The sequence below is a fragment of the Melanerpes formicivorus genome, unplaced genomic scaffold (genome assembly GCF_026170545.1).
Source record: "Melanerpes formicivorus ecotype bairdi unplaced genomic scaffold, bMelFor1.0.p_v2 SCAF_3, whole genome shotgun sequence".
NCBI classification, from domain to species: Eukaryota; Metazoa; Chordata; class Aves; order Piciformes; family Picidae; genus Melanerpes; species Melanerpes formicivorus.
Window position 1 is genome coordinate 13,570,631 of NW_027142355.1, and position 27,999 is coordinate 13,598,629.

At 42.8% G+C, this 27,999-nt stretch overlaps 1 protein-coding gene across 1 annotated transcript in view; it reads left to right on the top strand.

Annotated features, from left to right (window-relative positions):
• The first annotated feature begins 21,608 nt into the window (after positions 1–21,608).
• Positions 21,609–27,999, top strand: part of NAMPT (nicotinamide phosphoribosyltransferase) — a 28,643-nt gene continuing 22,252 nt past the window's right edge. Inside the window, exon 1 of the mRNA XM_068167027.1 lies at positions 21,609–21,795. Within this exon, the coding sequence (XP_068023128.1) occupies positions 21,736–21,795 (60 nt within the window). The 5' untranslated portion in view covers positions 21,609–21,735. The remainder of the gene's footprint in view (positions 21,796–27,999) is intronic.

Genomic DNA, 27,999 nt, shown 5'->3' on the forward strand with positions numbered 1-27,999 from the left:
AGTGTAGTTTTCTGTCATCCTTTATGGCTGTGGGTTTTTTTCTCCTTTCTAACTACAGGAAAGAAAATACCAGGAAATGTTTCTAAATGCCAGGTTAGTCTCCTGTAGTTCCCAAAATTCTGTTTCCATGTGAATCACAGCATGTTGTTTGAAAAGCCATTCTTGAGATTTGTCTTGCACAATTATGGCTTCCTTTGTCCTTTAGATTCATCAAATTCTGCTCTGAAAGCAATGTGCACATCCTTTTCAAGCAGATTTTACAATAGGTCTGGGTAAAGGTTTCAAAAACAGTCTTTGCCCTCATCTTTACCAGCTTGCCAAATCCTTCTCCCAGTTGATGCATGGAATGAGGTAGGCAATCCAATAGCAGCAATCAGATAATATCACATTATGAAAGTTTACTGTGGTGGATCCACACATAGTCTGAAGTAGCTCTGGGCTTTTACAGACACAGTCTGCAAGGAGAGCAGTTCTCAGCAAGAGATGCTACAGGGATGAGACTTGGTGGTTTTTACCACAGCCTCTTTACATGCAAGTCTCTCTGACTACTAGGGAATCTGGAGTGTAATTTCCAGCCTCAGGAAATTCAGTTTGTCTCTAAAGAGGCTTAGATTCCAGTTTGCAATCTGCAGGATTTAACCTGCAGTGAATATAGTGTAATACAAGTGCATACAGAGAAATTCACAAACCTTTTCTGGGAAACCAGCAGGACCGTGCCTCTCTGAGGTGCCTACACACCTGACACATGCAGCATGGGGATGGGGAGCACACAGGAGGAGCAATGAGATCTGTGATCTGTTGGGATCATGGAGCCTGCTCTGATCCTCAGCTCCTGCCCACTTCAATTAATCTGAGCTGTCATCAGTGTCAATGGTCTCACTAACAATAATGCACAAACTAGATGGCTGAGGATCTCAGTCCACAACTTCTGCTGCTGCCTCTGCTCAGGAGCATGAGCCCCCACAGTGACAGAGCAGTAACTGTCTGAATAGCTCCAGCACAAATGCTCAAGCATATGACAGAGCTTTTGCCTGTTTTGGGCTGATGCATGAAAATGGCTTAATATACTGACAGAGAGGAAAAATGAAGGATTCTTTATCCTTTTAGCCAAGCTATCTTTCAGCTGTTGAGATACGATAAATTAGATCCACAGGAACTGTGAGTTCTCTTTTATTAGTGATAAAATCGAAGCTGTTGTTAAAAATATCAAGGGGGGTTAATAACAGAGACTCTCAAATTCCTCAGGAGGCCTGTGAATTTGGAGTCCAGACCTGTAAGAGCTAGGAAACACTTGGCACCTTATCAGCAGTCAGCTCGGCAGCCTTCAGAGAATGAAGATCACCTTTTTCTTCAACTTCCCTTGGTAGTTTGCTAACCTTCTCACTAAGTCAACTGTCTCTAGAAAACATGCTTGCTGGCCTAAGCTACAGAATTCAAACACAGCTCAACAAGTAAGCAGCAAGCTGATGGGAATCGTACCATAATATCTCCTCAGAGGCAGTTCAGCTCCTTGACTGCACAATCCTAATAACTAGTCAAGAGACGGTGCTTGGTGGTATCATTACCTTGCAGGTACAGAGTCCTCCCTGTGAAGCAAGGTGGTCTCTTTTCTTCTGGAAAGCAGTGGGCATTTATTCTCTTGTCATCCATAGCCATTACTGCAGAAGCTGTACCACAATCACTGGTGCTAAAGCCAAGCCAAAAGCCCCACCAGGGACTCCCATGACACACACCAGAAGGGACGGGTGTATAGTTTGTGAAATATTAAACAATTTGTAGGTACCATGACCATTTCTGAAGTGCTTTCCATTAAACATTCATCATTTTCTATCCCATTAATCAGAGCAAGTGAATCAGAAAATAGCTGTGATGGATGTGTCAGCAAACACTGACACTTTTTTTTTCCTAAACAAAACACTGTCTAGATCTAGAGGAAATGCTCAAAAACAAACAAAACACGTCTGCTTTCTCATGGATCTAAGCAAAATGTGCAGAAGAACACAGGAACTGAGTGGCTTGCCTGTGTCTAGGAATTTGGGTAATTTGAGATGCTTCAGTCTCTTAATTTCAAGTAGCAATGTGAGTTTGCTTGCTCTGCAGCAAACAGTGTATTGGTGGTGTCACTTCCCTTGAAGAGCTTTTGTCTGAAAAGCAGCTCATGTTCCCTTCAGCATGGCAAATAACACACTTCATCTCCCCATAAAGCCTGGAAAATCTGAGATGAGTTTGGCACTGCAATATAAAGAGAGATACTCTTGAAAGAGAACCAAATGAGACAAAACCTGACTGGAAATAATCACTGGCACTTCTAGCCATGAAAAGTTCCATGATTTCAAGCTGCCACTTCAATGTAAAATAGCTTTTCCCCATCATGTTTGTACAGCACCTAGCACAGTTGCATCCTAATCTTAACTATAGGTTTCGGACACTGAAGTAAGAGAGATCTTTAGCTTGTCAAAAAATACACAATCACATGCTTTCTTGCCTGAGCCATCCATAACCTCTGCATAAATTAAATTCAGACACGAGTACAGCTTCAACTTTGGACATTAAAAAAATAACATTGTGCGCAGAAAAAAACTTTTCTCAACTAATCCTGCACTTTAGAGCTGGCCAAGCTGGGAGTTTCTTTCTAAAAGATAAAATATGCAGGTGGTCTGCCATTTGCTGTGGGTACATAGAACAAGTATTACACAGCTAGCAAAGGGGAAATGGATGGATCTGGCAGATGGCATCATGTTCAGGGTTAGCCAAATCCCCTTTCAGACACAGAAGCCCAGATGGTCAAGCATAGTTGGAGTGCTTGCTGATCATGGTTCCTGCACAGTGTAAAAGGTGGTTATTGCTGATATTACTGACCCTTCTGCTGGATTTGCAAACAGGGGCAAACCCCCCCACCCCCCCACCCCAGGAGGTTTCTGCTTATGCACTTCCAAAATCAGTAAGGTCTCCCTGAAACACTAGGACTGGGTGGATGAAGCTGTCAAAGGAATTCAGCAAGAGCAACTGACACTGCTAGAAGTGCTTTTCAAAATGGTCAACACCTCCTTTTTCACTTTGCTTTTTCATTTGTGGGATTTTAAAAAATCTGCTTTGCTCAAACCCACTGGAGGTCTGAACCACACAGTTATCCAGTAAAATCTCACTGCTTGTCTCACAAATGACACTGCAGGATATCCAAAGCGTTGACACCTTGCAAGCAACTCCTTCCTCCTGCTTTTCATGCTCAGCCCAAGCTCCTGCATACTTGATTCTGCAAGCTTGAAACTACCCTGGGAGATCTTGACTGGAGCCATTGCACAGGCACAGTGACCTTCCAAGGTCATGTGCTGGCATGTGTACTGACCATGATTAGCTCAACAGTAAAATAACGCTTGGGGAGATTTTAATGATGGATACAGACCCCACTCTTGCTAACATATTCCCAAGCTGCCCCTGCCTAATGCATTTGGTGAATGCTCTACACATACAGAGAGTATGCACAGGGACTTGTGGCCTGGCACAAGCCTGGGTCCTTGCAGGCTGTTTGAATGCAGCCATCTGTTTTGGCAATGAGAGTATCTGGCTGCATGGACACAAGATGACCCATGCCAAGGGGATCTCTGGGCCAGAGAACAGGGTTTTATTTCCTATCACAAATGGGCCTCAGCATCAGGAAAGCTGTCACTGTCACCTACATCCTTTCAGAAGCAAGAAACACACAACAGCCTCTTCAGTAAAGTGCATATAGTGGATTACAAGCAAGTTTATTCCCAGACTGAGTCAAGGCAGTCTGAATGCTTTCCCAAAAACTCAATGAGTGATTGTTGCATCCTCAGTTTCCATCTGTCAAACTACTGTTGCTGCTCCTTCTGCCACCTGCATCTCTTCCTATCTTGTACGTAGTCCCAAGTTAGACAGGCATACTCTAGCAGATCCTAACAGATCCAGAGTGCCAGACATGTCAGGATTAGGTCTAACTGGAGTTTAGGATGCTGAGAGAGTAAAATGCTGACTGGAAAGATGATCATGCCTCTGAAAATACAGACTCTGAAAGGGCATCTCTCAGGATGTTGAGTGAAAGGCAGCTGGATTCCTGCTGATGTGCTGAGCTCGGCATGGGAGCATTTCTGGAATAACAGGAGGCACTCGGAAACAAGAAACCTTGCATGGTACAATCTGAACTTCAAACCCCATACCACTTTGCTCCAGTCAGCACTTTCACTTTGAAGCTGGCATGATGGCACAAAGGTTTTGAATAACAGCAGTAGATTTCAACTCAACCCATGACAGGAGCTCAGAGGATCTCAGCAGCTCAGTGTTCCACATCACAGGCCTGTGACAGGCCTGGACAACTCTTGGGTATGGCAGAAAACAACACTTCAGAAAGACAAAGTATCTCTGGGGTTCTGGAAAGCAGGAGAAACATAGCCACAATGCAGCCACCATTTACTTTTGCAATGGAAATCAGCAGAGTATAATCTAAAGAGTTTTGGTGAGGCCACCTTGCTTTCTCTGTTAGTCTTGACTGCTTGAAGAATATGCCAGTTGTGCTCCAGTGTATGACAAAAGCAGTGCAAACAGTGAAATCCACTGATGGAAAATGTCAAGACAAAGAAAAACTTAATGTCAGCCAGTGACTCCCTTAAAATGGTAGAGCTGTTTTGTTTGCGGATAAATAAAATCTTATCTGTAACACTGATTGCTTTGGACAACACTGCAATTTTTTCCTTGGAAGTTTTTTTTTTATCCAGAATTAGTTGGAATTGTGTTCAATTTGAATAAATTATTTCAATCAGTAATCCAAGAATTGAGAAATTCTGAAAATGAGAAAAAATATTTTAGAGTGCCAGGAGCTGTCAGACTTCAGTTCTAAGCATGAACTGAACTGTCAGTTTTGTAGTTATAACTGTGGCAAAGCCTGGGTATCAGGGCTGCGCCTCTCTGCACACCCCGTGTACCATTAAATCCCAGGGAGGTCCAGGAACATCCCAGCTGGTCAATCAGCACAGATGAGATAGTAGGGCTGGTTTGAAACAACAGACTGCCTTGAAAGCAGGTCTGAATTCCTCACCACCTCTGTAATTCAGTAACTGACATGCAGGAGCTCTCCAGGTGGGAATTTTGGACAGCTCTACATAGTAGAAGGTATCACATTTTATCACCTAGTAGAAGGTATCACCCAGGTAGCACCTGCTGTTGCTCATCTCCTTTGTATGCTTAAACAGGTATGTGTTGATTAACATTCTGGATGGACTGGCCCTGAGATTCTCAAGCAGTTGTGCTGCTTCAGCAATTACAGAAGGGATCAAGTTGTACATTGATGAGATATTTGCAAATAGTCAGTACAAACTGTTCCTGCAGGTGCAAAAACATTCATGTAGGACAGTCTTTTGTACACAGTCAAGATATTTTAACTAGTTTTGTATGTAGCTGTCATGGACAAAGCAGTCCACAGTGAGAAATTTTACTTGAATTGATTGAGTTGAGAGAGCTGTCAGAGGAGCTGGCCAAGCCACTCTCCATCATTTTTCAGCAGTCCTGGCTCACTGGAGAGGTCCCAGAGGACTGAAAGCTGGCCAATGTGGTGCCCATCCACAAGAAGGGCCGGTTGGATGAGCCAGGGAATTATAGGCCTGTTAGCCTGACCTCAGTGACAGGCAAGATCGTGGAACAGGTCATCCTGAGTGCAATCACACAGCACTTACAAGATGGCCAAGGTATCAGGCCCAGCCAGCATGGATTTAGGAAGGGCAGGTCCTGCCTGACCAACCTGATCTCCTTCTATGATCAGGTGACCCGCCTGGTGGATGTGGGGAGGCCTGTGGATGTAGTCTACCTGGACCTCAGCAAGGCCTTTGACACTGTCCCCCATAGCAAACTCCTGGCCAAGCTGTCAGCCCATGGCTTGGACAGGAGCACACTGCATTGGGTTAGGAACTGGCTGGATGGCCAAGCCCAGAGAGTGGTGGTGAATGGTGCCACACCCAGCTGGCAGCCAGTCAGTAGCGGAGTCCCCCAGGGATCAGTGCTGGGCCCTGTGCTCTTTAACATCTTTATTGATGATCTGGATGAGGGCATTGAGTCTATCATCAGTAAATTTGCTGATGACACCAAGCTGGGGGCAGGAGTTCATCTGCTGGAGGATAGAGAGGCTCTGCAGAGGGACCTCGACAGGCTGGACAGATGGGCAGAATCCAACAGAATGAGATTTAACACATCCAAGTGCCGGGTTCTGCACATTGGCCACAACAACCCCATGCAGTGCTACAGGCTGGGGTCAGAGTGGCTGGAGAGCAGCCAGGCAGAGAGGGACCTGGGGGTGCTGGTTGATGGTAGGCTGAACATGAGCCTGCAGTGTGCCCAGGCAGCCAGGAGGGCCAATGGAATCCTGGCCTGCATCAGGAACAGTATGGCCAGCAGGAGCAGGGAGGTCATTCTGCCCCTGTACACTGCACTGGTAAGACCACACCTCAAGTACTGTGTCCAGTTCTGGGCTCCTCAATTTAGGAAGGATGTTGACTTGCTGGAACGTGTCCAGAGAAGGGCAACAAAGTTGGTGAGGGGCTTGGAACACAAGCCCTATGAGGAGAGACTGAGGGAGCTGGGGCTGCTTAGCCTGGAGGAGACTCAGGGGTGACCTTATTGCTCTCTACAACTACCTGAAGGAGGGTTGTAGACAGGCAGAGGTTGGTCTCTTCTCCCAGGCAACCAGCACCAGAACAAGAGGACACAGTCTCAGGCCGCACCAGGGGAGGTTTAGGCTAGAGGTCAGGAAGAAGTTTTACACAGAGAGAGTGATTGCCCATTGGAATGGGCTGCCCGGGGAGGTAGTGGAGTTGCCATCACTGGAGGTGTTCAGGAGGAGACTTGACAGGGTGCTTGGTTGCATGGGTTAGTTGATTAGGTGGTGTTGGATGATAGGTTGGATGCGATGATCTTGAAGGTCTCTTCCAACCTGGTCTGGTCTATTCTATTCCTATTCCTATTCCTATTCCTATTCTATTTTATTTTATTGTATTCTATTCTAGTCTATTCTATTCTTGACAGTTCGCACAAGCTTCTGCTCCCTCATTTGAATATCAAGGGAAAGAAGAACACAAATAGCTAGACAAATACCGAAATGAAATTCCATCCTCCCTTCTTCTCAGCCTCAACTTCCGGTATTTGCACCACAGTTACAACCAGTCTGTCAAATTCTTCTGGTAACAGGATGGATCACACAGGAAATGGAAGATGTGCATGTGATGGCTTTCTGCTGCCCTGCACGTAACTGTTTCTACTGGGCTGGACTTTCTAATTCTTGACACTCTTTGGGTAGTGGTTTCCACTCTGCTGTACCTCGTGGCTTCTGCTGTTCTCTCCCTCAGTGTCCCAACTCTTGCATGGGTGGCCCATGGCTGTGTTTTTTCACCATATGATTTTCACTTACTTTAGGGCAGGCTGGAACTGTTTTCAGCAGATAGCAGGTCATAGGCTTACCCCAGACAGGTCACCACTGCAATCTGATGCTACATACAGCCTTCAATATCTTCCTATTCAGTAAGTATGGTAACAGGGATGGATTATGTGTGATCATGCAGGATGGCAGGACATTTTGCAACTACGACCTTGTTTGCAGTGGGTACTCCTATGGACATGGGACAGCAAGCAACTGTCCTGAGAGATTTCATTTCCCTTATGAATAAGATATAATAATCTTATAATAAGATTTGGAAAATAGTTTTTATTTTAAACAAACACTTTGTCATTGTCTATGCAACATTGGGCTGCATGAGAAACAGTTATTAAAACATCTTTATAGCAGTGCCTCTGAAAGAGGCACAGCTCATCAGCTCAGTACATCCCTAAAAGCATGAACATAAGGGTTGTCTCTGCCTATCAGCAGTTGGCTTCAATTAGAAACTGTAGTAACCATCTTAGAAGCACAACCAAATCACAGATGGGTTTTTTTTGTTTATGCTGCCAAATGAAAGGACTCTGAAAAGTGGCCTGTCCACCTCTCTGAAGGCTTTGCAAAGGAGGCAGCCTGACAGCCTCATGTCTGCCAAGTGGCATTCCTGCTTTGGGATGAGTTTCAGTCCTACAATTGCCATATGTGTGCATGTGCATGTGTGTGTGTCTAAGTGGGAATCTGCTGAGACTGCAGAATGGAAGTCAAAACCCCATCCACAGTCAGACTGCATGTGACTACCATCTTCTGTACACTTTAAATAGAGATCTAAGACCACCGAGGCTTACATAAAGTCTCTTAAACAATTCCTTTGTGTTCGCAAACTCAAAGCTAGGGAAACAGTCTCCTCATATCATGTAAGAGCTGTACCGGTCTGCTCCAGCTGCGCCCATTTTGGGATGAGGCCCTGGGCAGCCTGATATAGTTGGAGGTGTCCCTGCTCACTGCAGGGGAGTTGTACAAGATAACCTTTGAGGGTCCCTTCCAACACGATGTCATCTGTGAATCTGAATCTCTAAGCGTGTGTGGGAAGTCTGCACACCTGCTATGTCTGGTGGAATCCATCCTTCTTGCTTCTGTTGGCTGACAGGGAATATTCACACTTGGTTTTCACATCAATGCTGCTGTATCTGAAGGTACGATGACTGCTCATTGATCTAAATAATTTCTGACAGCTTTATTTGTACTTATCTAAATTTATAAAGAACAGTGTCAAATCTGGTAGTGGTTAGGAAGTCCTCAAATGCACTCAGATATTGCTATCCTTAATGACTGCTTTTAAATGAAGAAAGCTATGGAAGCTTCTCAAGGAATGCTGTTTGCACTGGCCAGGCACTTCATCTTAATGCTGGTCTCTAGTCCTAATTCAAGTAAATCAAAAGTGGAGATAAAATTGTACTATTACACAATTGCCAAGGCAGTCAATTCTGCTGTCAGCAAATGTGGTGGCTAAGGATTCCCTCAATCGCAGACACAGGATGTCTGAGTGATACACGTCTGGATCAAAGAATAAATGCCAATGTGAAAGGGCAACCTTGGCAAACATTTCACATAAAACCTAATTTATGCAGTGTGCAGAGGGTCTGAGTCATACATACATTATAATGTAATATTAGATGTTGAGGACTGTGAAAATGTCACCATTAGTACAAGTTCTACCCCTTCACTGGGCAGAAATAATATATATATAGGTCAGTTAACCTGCCACATAGTGCATTTTTATTTTTACTACTGTGGTAAGAGTATCTCCATTGAATTCCTGCATGTAATTTATCTCAGGAATAGATAAATGAATAAATATATCTCTTTTAATAAATTAAATCAATATTTTTAAAATATATTAATACATACATCTTCGTACATGGATCTCACTACTCCACACAGTTGCAAATTTCTACAATCACAGCACAAAGATTTTTCAGAGAAACTCACCAATTACCCCTGGATAATTACTTCATGTGTATCTTTCATCTGCTAGATACAATAAATTGAGATACAGTCTGCCAAATGATGAATGCCTGCTTTCTCAAATTCCTTTAAAGATTCTAAACTTTTAACTGTTCTACTCAGACACCAGATGAAAGCAGCATTCAGCCATTCAGTAACTGACTTCTGCTGCATATATTCTCCCAAGGCTAAGAGAATGGAGATTCCTTGAGGACATACGAAGGTGACCTCTGACAAGGTATTCTCAGCTGGCAGGTACTTCCACACATAACAAATCATAGAATAATAGAATCAACAAGGTTGGAAAAGACCTCAAAGATCATCAAGTCCAACCTGTCACCCAACACCTTATGACTACTATACCATGGCACCAAGTGCCACATCCAATACCCTCTTGAACACCTCCAACCCCTAACATCCTGTGATCCTGTGAAGTAGGACAATATAGATCCTGCCCTTTAAGAGAGCAAACTTTGACTTTTTCAGGCAACTAACAGGTAGAATCCCATGGGAAATAGATAAGAAATGTAAATTATCTTGGGAAAGCTGCCAGGGTCCTAAGTACAGCATTCTCCCAAGCACAAGTCCAACATGCAGGATGTCAAGTAGACTTATCAGGAGACTGGATAGCGTAAACAGGGAACTCAAGACTGAACTCTAGAGCAATTAAGCAGCACACAGGAGATGGGAGCAGAGATAGGTAACAAATGAGGAATCTCAAAAGATTCTGGGATGGGGTTAGGAAAGCCAAGCTCAAGCAGAGTTGAAGTTTGCAGAAGAGGTGAAGGGTAATGAGTATCGACCACTACATAATTAGTAGAAGGCTGAACAAAGAAAATATGTAATTATTGCTGAATGGTGTAGGCTTTTTAATAACAGTGGACACAGAAAAAGTTGAGGGGTATGTAGTGCCTTCTTTGCCTTAGCCTTCACTTAGTAGATCTCTTGGGCATCTGAGCTGAAATCAGGGTTTAAGGAGAACTACCAGCTAGAATTCATACCATTCAAATCTGTGGGGTCACACAATCTGCACCTAATAGTCGTGAGAGAACTGGTCAATATTGTAGTGAGGCCACTGTTAGTTCTAAAATGTTGGGGAAAGTACCCAACAAGTGGAAAAAGGCAAATATTACAATGCCCTTCACAAAGGGCATGGTCACTCTCACTACAACCCCTTGAGAAGTCATGGAGCAAGGCCTCTTGGAGCACATTTCTGGCCACGTGGAGAAGATAGTGATCGGGAACAGTCATCATGGTTTCTACAAAGGGAAAATCATGTCTAACTAATTACGGGAATAATGGTGAGGGGAGAGAAGTGGATGCCCATCACTTGGAGTTTAGGAAGGTTTTTGACACAGTGTCTCACAATAATCTTGTATCCAAGTTGAGATGCTACAATCTGCATAGCTGGACAATTTGTACATGACAGTACAGTGATGCAGAAACGTTTAACTTCATTTTATAATGCAAGGCCTATAATGCAATTCATAAATAATCTGTGACTGATACTTGTAAAGTAAAATTGCAGTCGAATAAGAGAATATACCTTTCATCTTGTCCACTTGCTAGTCCACAGAAGAATCTACTACTATCCCTGATGGTGTTTTTAATACTGAGATAGTCAGTCCTTGAGAGCTTAATCAGATTGAATGCAACAGGCTGATCTTGATATGACATATAGTCTGATGTGACATACAGCATGACATACAGCCTGGATCCACTATGTTAAAACAAATTTGTTAACAGTACAGGTCTTTATTGATCTTTGAAGGATTTAATAACATTTAACCAAACTGGATATGGATCAAAAAAAAAAAAAAAGACATTCTGAAGTATACTTCTGAAGTCTTTTGCCTTTGCTGAATCAGAGTCCATACATCATAATCAATTTTATACCAGAAGAAAAACTCAGCTTAAATTTGCCTAATTTTGTAATCATTGCACCTATTTCATACACCAGTAACAACTATTGATTTCAGTATGGTTTTGCCTGTTTTATATAACAGAAAATGAAACAAGGCCCAAGTATTTCAATTTGACTCTTCTTAACCTTTCCATGTCACGTAGCTAAGCTGTAGATAATCAGTATGTAAAAAATAAGTAAACGTTTATGCTCCAGCAATGCCCTTAGAAACTGGAGCATCTGTACTTGCATGATTGCCACTAAGTGCCAGGCAGAGCCACACAGACCCATGCTGTAGAAGATTAAAGCACTTTGTGTTGCCTCCATGTTAACTGCTAGGTGTTGGTCAGAATATGTTAACTGAAGTCCTAGTTTTCCCTAGGCACTTATAAGCAAGAGTATTAAATCTAAGCAAGATCCACTATCATTTTCTAGATAACCCAGTTGAAGATAAGTAACTTTACAGAAGATAAAGTATGACATCTTTTATGCGTGAATAAATCACAGTAGCATTCACAGAACTCACAAGCACATTGGAATCTCTTGGCTCCTTATGATGAGTTCACAGACTTCAAAATCTTTCTCAAAAAGAGTACAGAAATATCTATATGGAGAAAGATTTCAGTATGTGTTGCTTTCAGAGATTCATCCCACTATCATGAACTCACTCACTGAACCAGAACTGTTCTGAATTACTTTTGCCTGAAGTCAGCAGAGGAAATAGTGACTACAGCAACTGCTAAAGGATGCTACATTGCTTGTAGCACCTTTCAAGGGGGATACCTGCAGCTAAGATCCACTTTCCCAACTCCGACAGGTCTTTAAATCAGCACACATGAAGAAGAGAGTTATCAGGAAAAGTCAGGTTACTGTCTATGAAGAGAAAAGGGGAACAGCTGATTCACATAAGCAAATGAGAACTATCTTCTCCTTGGAAGAGGATTGAGGCAGGTATCTCTTGAGAAATCTTGACTCATCCGATCTCATCAGATTACACGTGAACTATGAGGTGGGTCTGAGCCTGTTTATCCTCAAGAAGGCTTTAGGGAGCACCTAATAGCAGCCTTCCAGGTCAAAACATGAAAGGTTCCAGCTGGATATGTAGAGGGAGGGAATCACTAGGAGAGTAATCAAGCATTAGAACAAATTGACCAGATACACTGGTGAACCTCTGCCTTTGGAGATTCTCAAGACAAGACACACCAAAACCCTGAACAATATCATCTGAATGTTTGTGGAATGGTTACTAGTTGCTACCTGGTAAACAAAAGCTAAAGGTTATCTCATTTTCATGTATAGAAAGTGATATAGCCAGAGACCTGATTACTGTTTCATTTCCACTTCAGTGCTGTTAAAAAGTTTTTTAAAATCATATTTCTAAAACTTAGCAATTTAAAATCTCACTCCTTTTTCCATTAATTTGGAGATCTCAGGATGAAACTTACAGAAACAGAAATATAAAAGACTTTCTGTTAATGATCTCAGAGGAAACACTAGCTATAAACAAGTGCGGACTTCAGGGGGGTGTTTTAATTGTTTGGTTCATGAGAGCACCAAGGAAGAAATGAGACTATGGGTAAGAACTGAATTCAGGGAGCTTCCAAACCAGGAGAAGAGAAACTAGAAATGAACCCCTGTGTGCAGCAGGCCATGCTGCAATTCAGTTTGGTGCAATTCATCAGATCGATAAACTCTCCAGATGTTTCCAAAGTGAAAGGGTAAAGCCAGACCATACAGGTATCTGACGGATAAGTGCAATCTAAATCAAACTGGGATCCCTCATTGATTCCCAATACAGCATGAGCTGTTAGGCAGTATGCATGTCTACAAGACAAGCAGTGTATGTTCTCCCTAGTAGGCTCAGGCAGCTTCTCCATCCCCTTTGCAGCACTTCTTGTAGAGCCTCATAAGCTGACATAATGTGTACTTTTAATTTATGCATCAGTTTGATCTGTCTTGAAATTGATGCACAAAGTTCGTCCTTGTGTCTTCTTCTGCCATAGTAGGTTCCAATCTTCAATTTTCATTTTCATGTTTAATTAAAAAGCACTAAATTAAAATCAGGACAAAGGTGAGTAAAGTAGAATTTAATAAATAAAAAAATCTAAATCAAATGTACCATTAATAGAAAACTCTATATCATATAGTAGATGTCTATTTAGCCTAAAGATCTTCTTGGTGCCTGTCAGCTTGCTTCTGTGCATGCCTGCAGCCTGACTGCTTTGGTGCCTCTCTTTCTTCAGCCCAACAGAATCCACAGACAACATCCTTCTGCTGACATCCAGAGAGCATTTCTATGCCATGCTTCACATGCTCTAAATGGGATTAAGCTCTTCACAAAATGCCACTGCAATCTTTTTCCTGTGCGGTGAGTGAGACCGGGGGCTGTCCACATATTGAAACAGCAGCATCAAAGAAGGGGCTGTGTGGACGCTCCCAGCTTGTGCTCTCAATACAGCTCCCTGGCCAGCTGGCTACAGATGATCTTAGGCTGCATGCCAACCTACTCAGGGTTGTGTACTGTGGTGAGAACTGAAGACCGCTTGGGTCTGACAAAGAGCAGAAGAAACCTACATCTCATTCACAATGCATGGATTGTGGTGCACTGCCCTAAAAGGGTGTCTGTTGCTCCATTGACTCTGCATTTCACATAAACCCATCCAAAAGATGCTGGGAAGCACAGCTCCCTGTGCACAGTGCAAAGATTGCATATGACCAATTTTGAAAAAACCAAACCAACTTAACACTTCAGAAATCATTTCTGTCTGAGACATCAAAAAGAAAGCTCTCCAGGTCTACAAGCAAGTGCACACATATACACTACTTTGTCACTTCTGCAATTCACCAAACACACCAATTTTAGTTCTACTCAAGTCAATAAACTTCTAACATCCTAAATTGAGGCACCTGAAGTAGTTTTTGCTCATTGTGGGCTTGGGACAATATTTAAAACTCAATTCTTCTCCCTTCATTGTTACCTTAAGAAGTAACAAACCTAAATATGAATTCCCATGAGGACTTCCCTGTTTTCAGAAGTGTTCTCTTAGACAATTCCATTTCCACCTCAGCACTAGAAAAGCACAAACCATGGCACAGTCCAGCAGCAGTTTGCATGCACCAGCATTTGAGTGAGTAGAAATGATCCTCCATCTGCTTGCTGGGTTTTCTCACCTACAGCTAAGATGACTTAGCAGAACAGCCCTGTGTCCTCATGCAGCATCACAGCTCCAGCTGCAGTTACAAATAACCTTGCTGAGTGACTAAAATGGTCTTGTCTCTCAGTCAAAATCTAATTCATATCAACAAGGTTGGAACAGACCTCAGAGATCATCAAGTCCAACCTATTACCTAATATCAAATACCCCATGACTAACTAAACCATGGCTTCAAGTGCCACGTCCAATCCTTTTTTGAATACCTCCAGGGACAGTGACTCCACCACCTCCCTGGACAGCCCATTCCAATGGCAAACAACTCTGTGAAGAACTTTCTCCTCACCTCCAGCCTAAACTTCCCCTAGCACAGCTTGAGACTGTGTCCTCTTGTTCTGGTGCTGGTTGCCTGGGAGAAAAGACCAACCCCCTCCTGGCTACCTCCCTTCAGGTAGTTGTAGAGAGCAATAAGGTCTCCCGTGAGCCTCCTCCTCTCCAGGCTAAACAACCCCAACTTCCTCAGCCTCTCCTCACAGGGCTTGTGCTTGAGACATCTCACCAGCCTCACTGCCCTTCTCTGGACAGAGATTTATTGCAATAAATTGTTATGAAAACGGACAATGCTTAGGACCCTGACCTGATTCCTTTGTAATCTAAACAGTTGCAGTCCCCAGGAAGAGCAGGAGCAAGGTCTTTGCCTGATAAACCTCCCAGTGCCCTTTAAGAAAGGGTGCAAATGGTAAAAAAAAATAAAAAATATTACATTTCTTTAAGCCTGCAGTATGACAATTTTTTTGTAACCTTGTGATTTTTTGCCAGAAATCTGTTCAGTACATCTTGTCCTCCATATCCTTTTTTCAGAGAGCATAAATATTCAATTTTTTGTCTCTTCAAATGAACAGTATACAGAACCGGAGCATACTAAAGTCAGTGGCAGCTCAGAGTGCTCACTGGAGAAGAACTAATGTACAGGAAAAAGTCTAAGTAGAAAGCATCTGGGTATGTTAGCACCACCCAAGAGAAACGTCAGTTCAGGGTTGAAGTTCATATGAGGAGACTGGTTGATGTCATTAAACATTAAACCACAACTCCTGTAATGGATGGATTGTAGCAAAATGCTGAGTGTCTGGCCCTCTACTGCTTTTTACAAATGTCTTGATTTATATTGTTTCATTTCAGGTACCCTCCTGTAAAGCCAGCATAAATGTTAGAGAAACTGGGTAATGAAGACAAAGAGAACCTTCAGGCTTGAATGGACATGAAGACCTGGATCATTAGAAAGTAATCTCCCATCTCTCCAAACTAGACTGTTATTTAGTCCTCAGATATACTTGTGGCAGTATGAACTCCACATGTTCTGCTAAGTCAGTAGTGTGGCAGGTGTTATCAACCTTGTATTTTTATCTAGACACACAACTGCACCTCTCTTTCATATCTAATACATATTGTGAAATAGACAGCAAAACCCAACCAGTTTAACTTCAACTCTCCTATCCCTCTACCATACAAGGCTGAATCATGTCCTGCAGACACTGCAGATGTTGTTGTTACTATATTGGTGCAGAGGCTCTGGTTTGAATCAGTCCTCACCATCTCAGGTGACAGACACAGAACTAGAAATGGTCATAGCTGAAGTTGATGCATTATTTATTGCTTTACTCCATAGATACCAAAAAAATATTAAAATAAAAATGTTATTCCAGACAAATGGCAGCAAAATCTTCACACTGTAACACTGCAAATTGTCCACTGGCCAAACACTGCTATTTAGAGCCTATTTAGAGGTATTTCTGAAATATTTATTGGAAATATTTCACTCTTCTTCCTGTAAAAGCCAGATGCATTCAGCATGATGAAGTATTTGCCCAAGGTGAACTTCAGGGCAGTGTAATGAAGTGGAGGAAATTTGGTTTGGGAAGCAAAGACAATTCTTTGTGCTTGATTTAAAAGAAAAGGAAACCCATGGATATTTGGGAACCTTGATATGTAAGTAAAGCACAAGTGACCCAGTCTACCATTCATGTCAGTACCTTTCTTGCACTGTGTCACACACTCCATAGTACCACTTAACCAGCTGTAGAGAGTTATCTCAGTTGCACGTTCATTATGCCATGAACACATTCTATATAGCTCAGAGGTTATTTTAACACAAAGTGCAAAGACAAGATTAAACAGCTTTTGTTGTCCCTTTGCATATGGGAACAGTTTAGCCATTTCTGTATGATCTGGAACATGACAAATAAGCTCTACTGATCCAAGCCAGCAACATTCACTATATGTCTGAACCACAGTATAAACTCAGAAAAATGCAAAAGTACAACACTGGCACTGGAAGGTCTTCCTTGATGCTAGTTAGTGCTAGACAGACACACTCAAGTATCTATGCACAACACCTGCAGTTCAGCACACAAGGAACCTTAAGCACTGGAAAAAAAAAAAAATGCAGAGCAGATCCACCTGAGTAGCTCTGTGGAGAGAGACTCAGAACTCAGCCAAAGCTGGTGAACCATGCTGGATCCACAGCAACTATACAGAACCAAAAAGGCTTCTCTGTACACAGGAAACATCAGGGTGTCCTGTGGCATCCATCCATCCATGTAACAGCATTTTTAAGTAAATTCAGCTTCACATTACACTGAACAATAAAACAAATGGACTTTTGTTACTTTTTGAAGAGCACACAAAAACCTCATTACTGATTATGCAATGCCAAGAAATAAAAAATTATGTGCTGAGGTACAAGGCAAAGTCTAACAGCATATCTAGAAAGCTAGTAATCCAAATCCTAGCACAAATGCACGCATTGACTGCCAAATGTAAAGGCTAATGTTGAGATACAGGTATAAAGAAAAACTGACTTCCTGCGACTCACACTGAGAAGCACAAAACCTTCCCAGCCTTCAAAGGTTAGCAGTGCTGAGGTGTGAATCTTCCTGACCCAGGTTCTTTAGTCATATAAACACCTCTTTGTACATGGAGTTCAGAAAATTGCAAATTATGTATAATCTAGTGTGACTGTTTACCAGAAGAATCTGACATCTCCTGTAAGCAGAATCTTGCACTGGATTTAAATTTGTCCTATATACTGCACAGATAAAGCAATTCCTCTAATTTTCCATACCTGTTTCAGTCAGTTACTTACACAGCCTGCCACAGAAAGACAGAAAGACTTCTAAATAAGCCTTTGAAAAAACTACAAGGCAGAAATATTGGCTTGCTCCATTCACTGAATGATTTAAAATAACCTTTCAGGATTTTTTAAATTCACTTCAATGCAAAATAATCTACCTCTTCATGATTCCCTGGGATTGGGATACTACTTAATAGGACCATTGATGGATGCTGTTTAACAAGAAGACTTTAATTCTTGAGCCCACTAAAATCTAGTTAGATGATAACCAGTTATGCATTGATTAACTCTGCAGTCCTAGCCAAGTATGCAAGGTGAAAGAACACTACAAGAACACAAAGGAAACACACAGATACTGCAGAATGGTGTAAAATGGGAAGCTCACAGCAAACACAGAAGCCTGTCAATTAAAAGCTCAACAGCAGTAACAGCTATAGATTTCATCTAGCACACTCCAGTCAAATCTGCCATTATCTCAAATCCTTTGAGTCCATGTTGGGCACTACAAAGGCCTCTCATGGTTTAACACCAGCCATCAGAAATCCCCAGGGAAAAAAACACAGCTCTGAATTAATATGGAATTATTAAACCTATCAATAGAGCTGCATTTGTCTAAAATGAGTACCTCTACAAGTCTCATATGCCAAAAGAAAGTATTAGAAGACAATTATTGAAGAACCCTGCTTATAAGTAAGCTAAATCACATCAAACAATAGCTGAGGATGTATTTAAAGTGAAGACCGTGATTTCTTGGTGTGGTTCCACCTACAGAATTTAAGCCCCACATACATTACAAAGCCTGGATATAAGAAGCCATATGAACAGTCCAAATTTGGTTTCCAAGATAACAGATGATAAATACAGCACAGGAATCAAGCATTTGAGGTTCGTAGGATTATTCCTTTTTTGCTACCACCTAGTGCTGCAAGAGTTGTACTTTGATTCTCCAGAGTTAAAGTATGTTCTCTTCACCAGCAAGCTGCAGATTTAATATAGTTCTGTTTAGCATAATACAATTTTCTATTAATACTCTGTGAAGTGTTCCAACTTGACAATATTTTATTACAGATAGAGCTTTTGAAATGTTCATATGACCTAAATTAAACCATTACTCAAGTTCCAGCACATTTTAAGATACAAGAAAAAGCCAGCAGGAGGAGAAGGAAGATGCTGACAAAAATTTTGTCTGAGCAAATCATCATTAATTGTTGTATTGAAGGCTTGAAGATACCACAACAGAATTCTTTAGCCAGAAGTATTTATGGGTTTGGTTTTCTTAAAAAGCTCTGTAGTATTTTTCTGACTTTTTAATTTCCTGCAATAGTTAAAAGACAAAAGACTGATCTGATTTTTTTTTTTTTTTGACTAATCTAACTCATAGTAAAATAGACTTCCAAATAAAAATTAAGATTTGTACTCTGCAGCAGAAAAAATACACAGATAAAGGACATGGTAAGGTGGAAAATTCTGATGTAAATGACGTCACAGAAGAGCTTTAGGACAAAACATGGGAGATTTATATACAATTTCAAATTATCCCAAAATCATGTTGCCCTATTAATGAGACATTCCACAAGGAGAAGAGTTCAAGTTCATGGTGGATAATAGCAATAATACCAATTATCATTGCTACTCCCAGATTTTGTTGCAAAAGAGCACACAGACAAGCTGAGAAAGGGAAGCATACAGGAAACTGCTATTCACATGATCACAGGACATTAGGGGTTGGAAGGGACGTCTGGAGACCGAGTCCAATTGCCCTGCCAGAGCAGGACCATAGAATCTAACATAGGTTGCACAAGAATGCATCCAGATAGGTCTTGAAAGTCTCTCTTGACACCCAGACCTCAGATATTTATAAACATCTATAAATGTTTATAAATTAAACATTTATGAATGTCTTCTCTTCTCCAGAGGGCTCTCAGACCCTCCTCATAGGGCACATATTCGTCCCACAATCATCCTGGTAGCTCTCCTTTGGTCTCTAATAGATCCCTGTACCCAGGTACAGGACTCTGTACTTATCCTTGTTGAACTTCATTATGTTCCTCTCTGCTCAGCTCTCCAAGCTGTCCAGGTCTCACTGAATGGCTGCACAGCCTTCAGATGTATCAGCCAAGCCTCCTAGTTTGGTATCATCAGCAAATCTGCTGAGCAGACACTCTGTCCCTTCATCAATATTATTGATGAAGATATTGAACAGGACTGGACCCAGCACTGATCCCTGGGGGACTCCACTAGTTACAGCTCTTCAGCTGGTCTTGGCACCATTGACCACCACTCTTTAGACTCTATTTTGTAACTAGTTCCTAATCCATCTCACTGTCTGGTCTATCCCACACTTCCAGAGCTTACTCACAAGGATGGTATGGGAGACAGTGTCAAAAACCTTGCTAAGGTCAAGGAGGGCTACATCCACTGGTCTCACTGCATCTACCCATTTAATTATGGCATCATAGAATGCTATCAGATTAGTTAAGCATGCTTTCCCATTGGTAAATCCATGCTGACTACTCCCCATCATCTTCTCTTACAAGTGCCTAGAGACAACCTTCAGAATAAGTCGCTCCATTTATTTAGAATCAAATGTTAACCTAGGTGTTAACTCACTGAAGGATTTACAGAACAGGTTAATTAAGCAGCTTTTAAAATATAGCACTTATCAGTAATATGGTCAATATTTAATGTTACTATTATTCCATACATTTAATTAGCAGAGGACCATCTTGCCATTATGAATGAGCCATGATCATGCCAGAAACCTTATTGGCTACTTGCTTCAAAACAAACAGTTTCCTATTGTCACAGAGCAGCTCACACAACAGCTAAATATGAGTAACAGATTAGAAGACCAATGACAATTATAACGAATATAAAAACTTTTGGAAGGCATATGTATTTTTACATGCAGTTTCAGATCAACACCTACTTAAATACAGGCTAGGAAATATTGCTTCACTGAAAGGCATCTTATTCTTCCACTGGAGGAAGCGGTTCTGAACAGTGGAGGTAGAGAAGGAAACTTTGACGGTCTAGCTAGTCAGGAAGCACTTGTTGGGCTGTATAGCATATCCAGCATCTTGGTAAAAAGTGGCCTGACTGGAGCAGCAGCTCCTACATTCATAAGGCAGCTGCAGGTCTTTTTCAAGAGCCACAAGCGGCTTCCACTTTCCCCAAGTTCTCCCATCCCTCCCCAAAGCATATATGCTCTTTCCCCCTCCTCCTCAGGAACGCCCAAGGGCTCTAATTCAAGCATAGTTATTGCATAATCAGTAGCTGCTGCACTTGTCCTCTCCTGGCAGGAGTGCGGTGGTAAGATAGCGGTGGCGAAATCCGCGTCACTCGCGGGGCACCTGTCCCCTGAACTACCTTATTGTCACAGGCTCGCTCTTTTCCAGGGAGGATCCTTCACTCCCCGGGGCAGGCGGCCAAGCCGGGCAGCCGCCCCTGGCAGGTAGCACTGCTCTCATTTCAGCAGCTGCTCGCCATGGGTGCGGGCACCGGCACGTTTCCCACACGGCAGCTCCCACCCCCGCCGACGGCTGACGCAGGTCGGAGCGGTCCCGGACCTCAAATGTCCTGCAGGGGCCAAGGCCACCACCCGCCTATTCCCATAAACGACGCCCCGGGGACGGCGGCCACAGAGAACCGAAACCAGGGCTCCATGCATGCGCACTTCGTAACCACCAGCTGTCCCGCCCGCTCTGCCGAGCACGCCGCCGCACTGGCGGCCAATAGCGACAAAAGGCGCACCGTCCGCGCCGTGACATCACATAGACGGCCCCCCGCCTTCTGCCCCCGCCCAGAATCTAATGAAAGAGAACGTGCAGCACAGGGTCCTTCCCCGCCTGCCGCGACGTCACGGTCATCTCCTCCCTTCTCCTTCACCGACCGGGCGGCGGGCCCAATCAAAGCCTCCTTGGCCCCCTGACCCCGCCCCGTCCGCTCAGTGACCTCACAGCATCTCCTGCGGTGGCGGCGACGTACAGCCAGTCAGCGGTGCGGGCAGCAGCGCGAGTTCCCCGCCCCCCGGCCGTAATCCCCTTATGCCCGCCCCGTTCCCGTCCGCGTTCCCCCTTTCGCCTCTCTCCCCCCGCACCGAGCGCGCGGCGGCGGCGGCGTAGCTCAGTCCTGTTCGTGTTGGTGGCGGCGCCTCCTCGGGCTCGGCGACATGGAGTGCGCTGCGGCGGGGGCTGAGTTCAACATCCTTCTCGCCACTGACTCCTACAAGGTGGGCGCGGGCACGGCAGGCGGGAGGGGGTCACCTCTGCGGGCGTCCTGGCGCTGCTGCACCGCACCCGCCGGGCCTGGCACTGGGGCGCTCCGTGCGCAAGGCGCCAAGCCAGGATATCCCTTCCGCCGGCGTCTGCTTCCCCCTGCCCCTCTGGCCCCGGCTGAGAGGCCCCCCGCCGAGGCGTAAGAGAGGGTGCCTGGCCTCGAGGTGGCGAGAGGGGGGACACATCAGAGGCCTGGCTGGGAGCTGCCCCTGCAGACCCGGGCCGCAGAGGAGACTGCCGAGCCCGCTCTCCCCCCGGGTGCCCGGGGCAAAGCTGCTGGGTAGGCGCTGGTGAATGCTGGGCGAGAAAAGAAAGTGAAAGCGGCCGGGGTGGGCGCCGTTGTCCCGTGCGGGCGGACTTGAGGGGCGGCCATGCCGGGGGGGCCGCTGTCCACCGTCGAGCATCTCTGCCCCGCTGCGGCTGTTGCCCTCCGTCGAGGCGCGAGGGTGGAAAGCGGGCAGAGCAGTTGCTCTTCTTTTCTGTGCACTGTTTCTTATGCTTGGCTCAACTCGGGCGGCGAAACTGTCCTGTTGCTGGCTGCTTGCAGTTTGTATTTCCTTCTGATGCTGGGTCCTCCGAGGGACTGACTGGCTCAAAATACATACTTTGTAGTTCTTTGCTTAGTTTCTGGTCCTTGCAGTGGCAGATTTACTAGGTAAGGTGTTTCGACCATGGAATCAGCTTGACAGTCCTTTACTTCCACAAAATTGCTTGAAAATTGCGTTGCTTGATAGCAGTGGTCAAGTACAGGCACACTGTCCACCCTCTGATCCAGTAATTCCTGGCCTAGAAGCTCTTGGTGTGCTTCACAACATGAGTGTGCCCAGCCCCAAGTCCTACTTCTCTGCAGCATTACATTAATGTCAGCACACGGTTGCTAGACACTAGGCAGAGCCAGCGTGTGAATCCCCGGATCTGCTTACACAGATGTGCCCTGTGTCTCCTCATCTGAGAAATTAACTTTTTCCTCTGGAAATTGCATCATGTCAAGGAGGATTTTCGTTCCCTGAATACAGTAACAGGCCTGATGAACGTTTCATAGTATTTGTTATGCTGCAGCTCTTTAAAGATTTGACCACTTAGATGGGTTTTGGTTGCAGTGGAGGTTATCCCTACGTGGAAGAGATGAAAAAAGTAAATGTTATGGCCAGGTCTTGCTATTGGCTACCAATGCACAAGCCTCCATGTGTGCTCTGATGGCTAACTTGTGCCAGTGTACCTTTCCCAGCTTCTCTGTAATATTATTACTTAAAGTTACATGAAGACTTTAAAGAAGTTCTCAACGTTTATTATTGTTGTTTGTGGGAAGGTGTGTTGCAAAACTGAAGAGACTGATAAATCTGAAGAGTAGCTCAGGGCATCCTAACACTGCTATTGAGGGCTCACAAAACTGCTTTAATTAATGACTTAATCTAGCCACAGTGCTCTCTTAAGAACTATGTTTACATGTTCATTATCAGACTTATCGAATATGAAGGATCTAGTTCAGCTCTAGGATTAGTAGTAGTGAGAAGCATGAGAATGATAGATGTCCAGTTTGCTTCTGTTTTCTTTGCTGTTTCATAGGAAAGATGATCTGGTAACATTCCAGGAGTGGCAGAAATCTTAGTGGTCAAGTAAAGGCCTGAGATTTTTTTTTTCCAGTTTAAAATGGAATTTAGTTGAAGTCTTTCGTGGCAGCTAGGAACATTTTGTATTACATTAAAAACAGTTGAAATTGTGTGCTGTGTTTTATTAGAAGTATTAAATTTGTCTGTCATCTTGTACACTTTTTTTTTTACAAAGCTTTGGAACTCCGTCATTGTAGAGTAATGCTTAAACAAGTAGTTTCTTTTATCATGTTAAGTAGTATGAGCAAATATGACTTATCTTCTCCCTGGGTCATACTGTCATTTCCTAATCAATGAAACACACGTAGTGAGAGCACTTTCAGTAACAACTGCACTGAAGTATCTGGTAGTTTGCAACATCAAGCTTTTTGCAGGAGTTAGCAAACTAGCAATTGAAACAAAAAATGAGAACTGATCTTGAGTGTGGGGGGTTATTTTTCTTTTTTTAATATTTCTGCTGTATTTTCAATTGTAACATCTGTTTGTGTGCAACACTGTAACATTCAGACAGGAAAAACATGTTTCAGTTCAGAAGCTTACTTGGTAATCCTGATGCAGTAGATGCCGATCCATACAAACCAATGTTGGTGACAAAAGTCACATGAAAGTAAACAGCTCGGGGGGGAAAAGATTGCGCAGGCCATCCTAAACAGTACAACGTGGGCAGCTGCCCACCAGTGAAAAGTTATGGTATCTCAGGGTCATATCTGCCACAACTCATTGGTTTGAGGGTTTGCTCTCGTGTCTCCATCCTCTTTTGTTACAGTTGAAAATTGAAGATAGAAAATTGGTTAACGGTTTAATGCCTATAAAAATGGAGAAACAAAGTAATTTGGTATGCAAAGATTTTTCTGTTGATAGTTAATGCAGCCTCCCCTCACTCTACACTATGTTTCTGTCTGTATGTGTGTCATAGGGAATCTCCTCTTAAGTCATAGAAGATTGTCAAATATTCAGCTTCAAAATCTTAAAAACTGTTTTTGGAAAACAGCTGAGCATCGTGCTATTATCTGGTATACTTAGTACTACTTGATTGAAATAGTTCCTAGTGAGTATTCACCCAGGGGTGTTGCTGCATACTGGACCAAATACTGAGCTTCCATTATGAACTGGGGCTTATTGAGCTGTGCTAGTGCTCCAGTATTTTGAGGCCAGGCTTCTAATTGTGCAGTTTATCTCTAACTTGCATAACAAGATAAATGTTTTTACATTAGGATTTTTTCTTCTTGTGTAGTTTGTTGTATATTCTTAAGCTTCTCCAAATCCCCCAACAGTATAATTCCTTCTTCAATAAGCCTCAGAGTTTGGGCATGTGCATATAATATGGAATATATGCTGATAAATAAAAGCAGCCTTTCAAATTATTTGCATCATAAAACTTTCAGTACATTCATTGATGGCGGTGTTATCTGGGGGACAAGCATTGTGTGAATGTCCAATATATCAATGATGCTTTTAACAGTAAAGTTTTCTGCTGATGTCTCAGTAGCACTGAAAAAGGGAACCATTTGATGTCAGAATCCTTGTTGCTAGCTAGAAAACTGCAAGTTGAGGGGATGTCAGCAGACTCCTTCCATCTCATTGTTCATGCTGCACAGTGTCTTTCTCCTGTGGCTATGCCAAGAGTTTCCAGCAACCTTGCTCCTCTATGACAGTGAGGGCTTTCTGTTCACTCATTGTACTTGCCAAGCAAAAGGGTCTGTGGTTCATCATTTGTCTGATGTTGTTGACTCTCCACCTGTCTATTTTCTTTGATTCCCAGTGCTCTGTTTATCCCATATTTGTTTTTTTTTTCACAGGCAAGAAATCTTCCAGTGTATATATTGTCTGAAACTCTATTGGGAAGATCAGTGTAGCAGAGCTATGTTGCTCAGTCAGAGGATTCCAGTAGCTGGTGTATAGCAGGCCTGGGTTGGATTGACCATGAGTTGCAAGTGGGGGAAAGGCTGTCAAAATGAGGACTGAACCTTGCTCGCTTAAGTAATAGCAGCTTATTTTGTTTTTACCAATGAAAGATATTACTGATCCTTGGAATGTTTTGTAATATAATAGCTATAATGAACTGCCATGCAATTACCCTATAGGAGCATCTGATTTGATATCTAGACTGTAAATGAGATCTGTTTGAGAAGTCATTTGTTCCTGAATGTTTCAAGGAAGCCTAAAAGATATGTTCTATCTCTGTATGTCTTTCCATGTTGAATTCTAAGTATTTGGCACTTTGACTTCAATTCTGTGTGGAGGTAGGAGAGTACTTACTTTGGAAGTGTTTCATGTGAGCATGTGTTTATTCTAGGCTCTAACAGCCTGTATATTCTTTATTTGTAAGTCTATAGGTATGAAAGGAAGAGACATGAGCACTCTTATTGGATTTGAGTAGACCTTAGTGACTGCAAAATATTCTTTCTAGCAGTCCATGTATGCTTTTTAAAATGAATTTTTATTAAAATCTTGTGATTTTAATAAAATTGTCATTCTGTCAGTAGAAAAGCATTGGAAACTTCTGGGTCAACATGCCTTACAAGAAGCAATCTTCACTTTCACTAGGTTTGTTACCTTCCAAGTTTTGATTTGCAGACACACAATCCTGTTACAAACCCTGACTCATCATTGCTCTAAAGGAACACTGCAACCATACAGAATTCAGCCGTTTTTTAATAATGGGGAGTAACCCCTTCTGGAATCATTGCAACTTTCATGTAAATGTTTTTCTTTTTTCACTAAGGAACAGGAAGCCTGTAGCAATATGTGAAGTAGTACAACTGACTTGAGAAATGTGTAAACAGTATGCCAAAGACACTTTGTCATCTTTTTTTATTATAATCTTGAGTGCAAAACAGATTGTTAACAGTAATCTGCTGTAAAGTGTCACCTATTGCATATTCTCTGAGCAGCTGAGAATGCTTACACTTTACCTTATTTTTGGGATTAATATGGGCCTTGTGTCCCTTAAGCATCTCTTCTGATAATGTGTGGCTTTCACAGGAATTCAGTTGTTTGCATGGGCTGCTCTTAGTTTTCTTGGTACTGACTCATCTCTGTTTTCTCACCTGTGGTCCTCTTGTTTTTCAATAGTATAAGAGATGATAAAGTAGAATACAGAGGCACTGAAAGTCATAACCTGCATTAGCTTATCCCTCCCATGGACAAATATCTCCAAATATTCTCACTTTAGTTGTTAAACATTGTCTTTGTATGTATTTGCTTCACGTAAGCATTTTAAATAAGGGATCTGAAGTCTTTCTAAGGCTAGTCTTCTGTGGTAATTTGAAGCTCATGTGTAACCAAAATTGTGAGATTGTACTTGAAATCCCTGCAGTAATCAGGAAATTCCCTTAGATTTTTTTGTTTGTTTTAATTTTTATTGTTATTTGTTTTGACTCACTGTCTTGCATTTTATTTCCTATTGTTGGATACCCTTTTTGTTCAGTTATTAGAGAGTTATTATTCTGACATTTTCTCTTTTGTTCAAATAAGGTTATCATTTAGCCATACTGACTTTTGGGTTATTTTTTGTTTCCACTTCTGTGGTGTGCATTCTGTTTGTGATTGCCTGGACAGCTGAAAAAGGATCCTTGTAGAATATGACTACTAGTCATGGTTGTCGGGGTTTTTCTTTTGGTTTTTCACTTCTGGATGGGGGGTCAGCACTATCTTTATAATTTTAGGTCTCATTCCAGTGAGGTATATCTGATAAAGCATTCCCTTTGTTCTGAAGTAGTGGTTCATCTCATTGCTGTTAATGAACAATATTATTTTCCTTATGGGTTATTGGAAACTTCTGTTTTTAACTGCTCCATTGGCTAAACCTCATAAAGCAGTCTTTCAAATTAGTCTCTTTCCACAATGTGATGAGAAGGGCACGATAGACATAGGATAGACCCCAGCACAACAGTGGGAACTTCTAGGCTGACAACATACTTTTCCCAGACATTTCACCAGCTCGTCAGGATTTTGCACTTGTTCAAGGGTGAAATTCCAAACCACCAGAGCTGACCACCATCCCAGACACTTGCCTTTACTCTCCCACACATCCTGCCACTCATAATTGCCCAGCCAGTAGTATTCCTCAGAGAGCTCTGTATTGCTCTGAACAAAACCTGGCATGCCAGCAATCAGTGCAGCACCAGCACAGCTCTAAGTCATCCCCTTAAGGTGATACTCGGCACCATGGTGAGCACATACAGGACGCCAGCACATTGGCCCCCAGCTGCCCCCAGAAAGCAAATGCATCAACATAGTGAATACACCATAGGGAAAAAATCCCAACAAATGTATATAAAACTCTCTTAACAAGCCTTAACTGAATCTTCTTCATATCTTGTTTCTTGTGATTTCAACCATTTTGTCTCTTTCCAAAATTCACTGTCTTGGTTAAGATAGCTGCTTTTGAGCTACATGTTGGGATGCCAAATAGAGACTCTCCTGGGTTAACACAGCCCATTCTCACAAACCCCTTTCCCTCAACACAAAAGTAAGAGAAAGTAACACAAAAAAACCCCTCTAATTCTGGGTTGAGCTTCACTGGAAATGAGATAATACAATGCA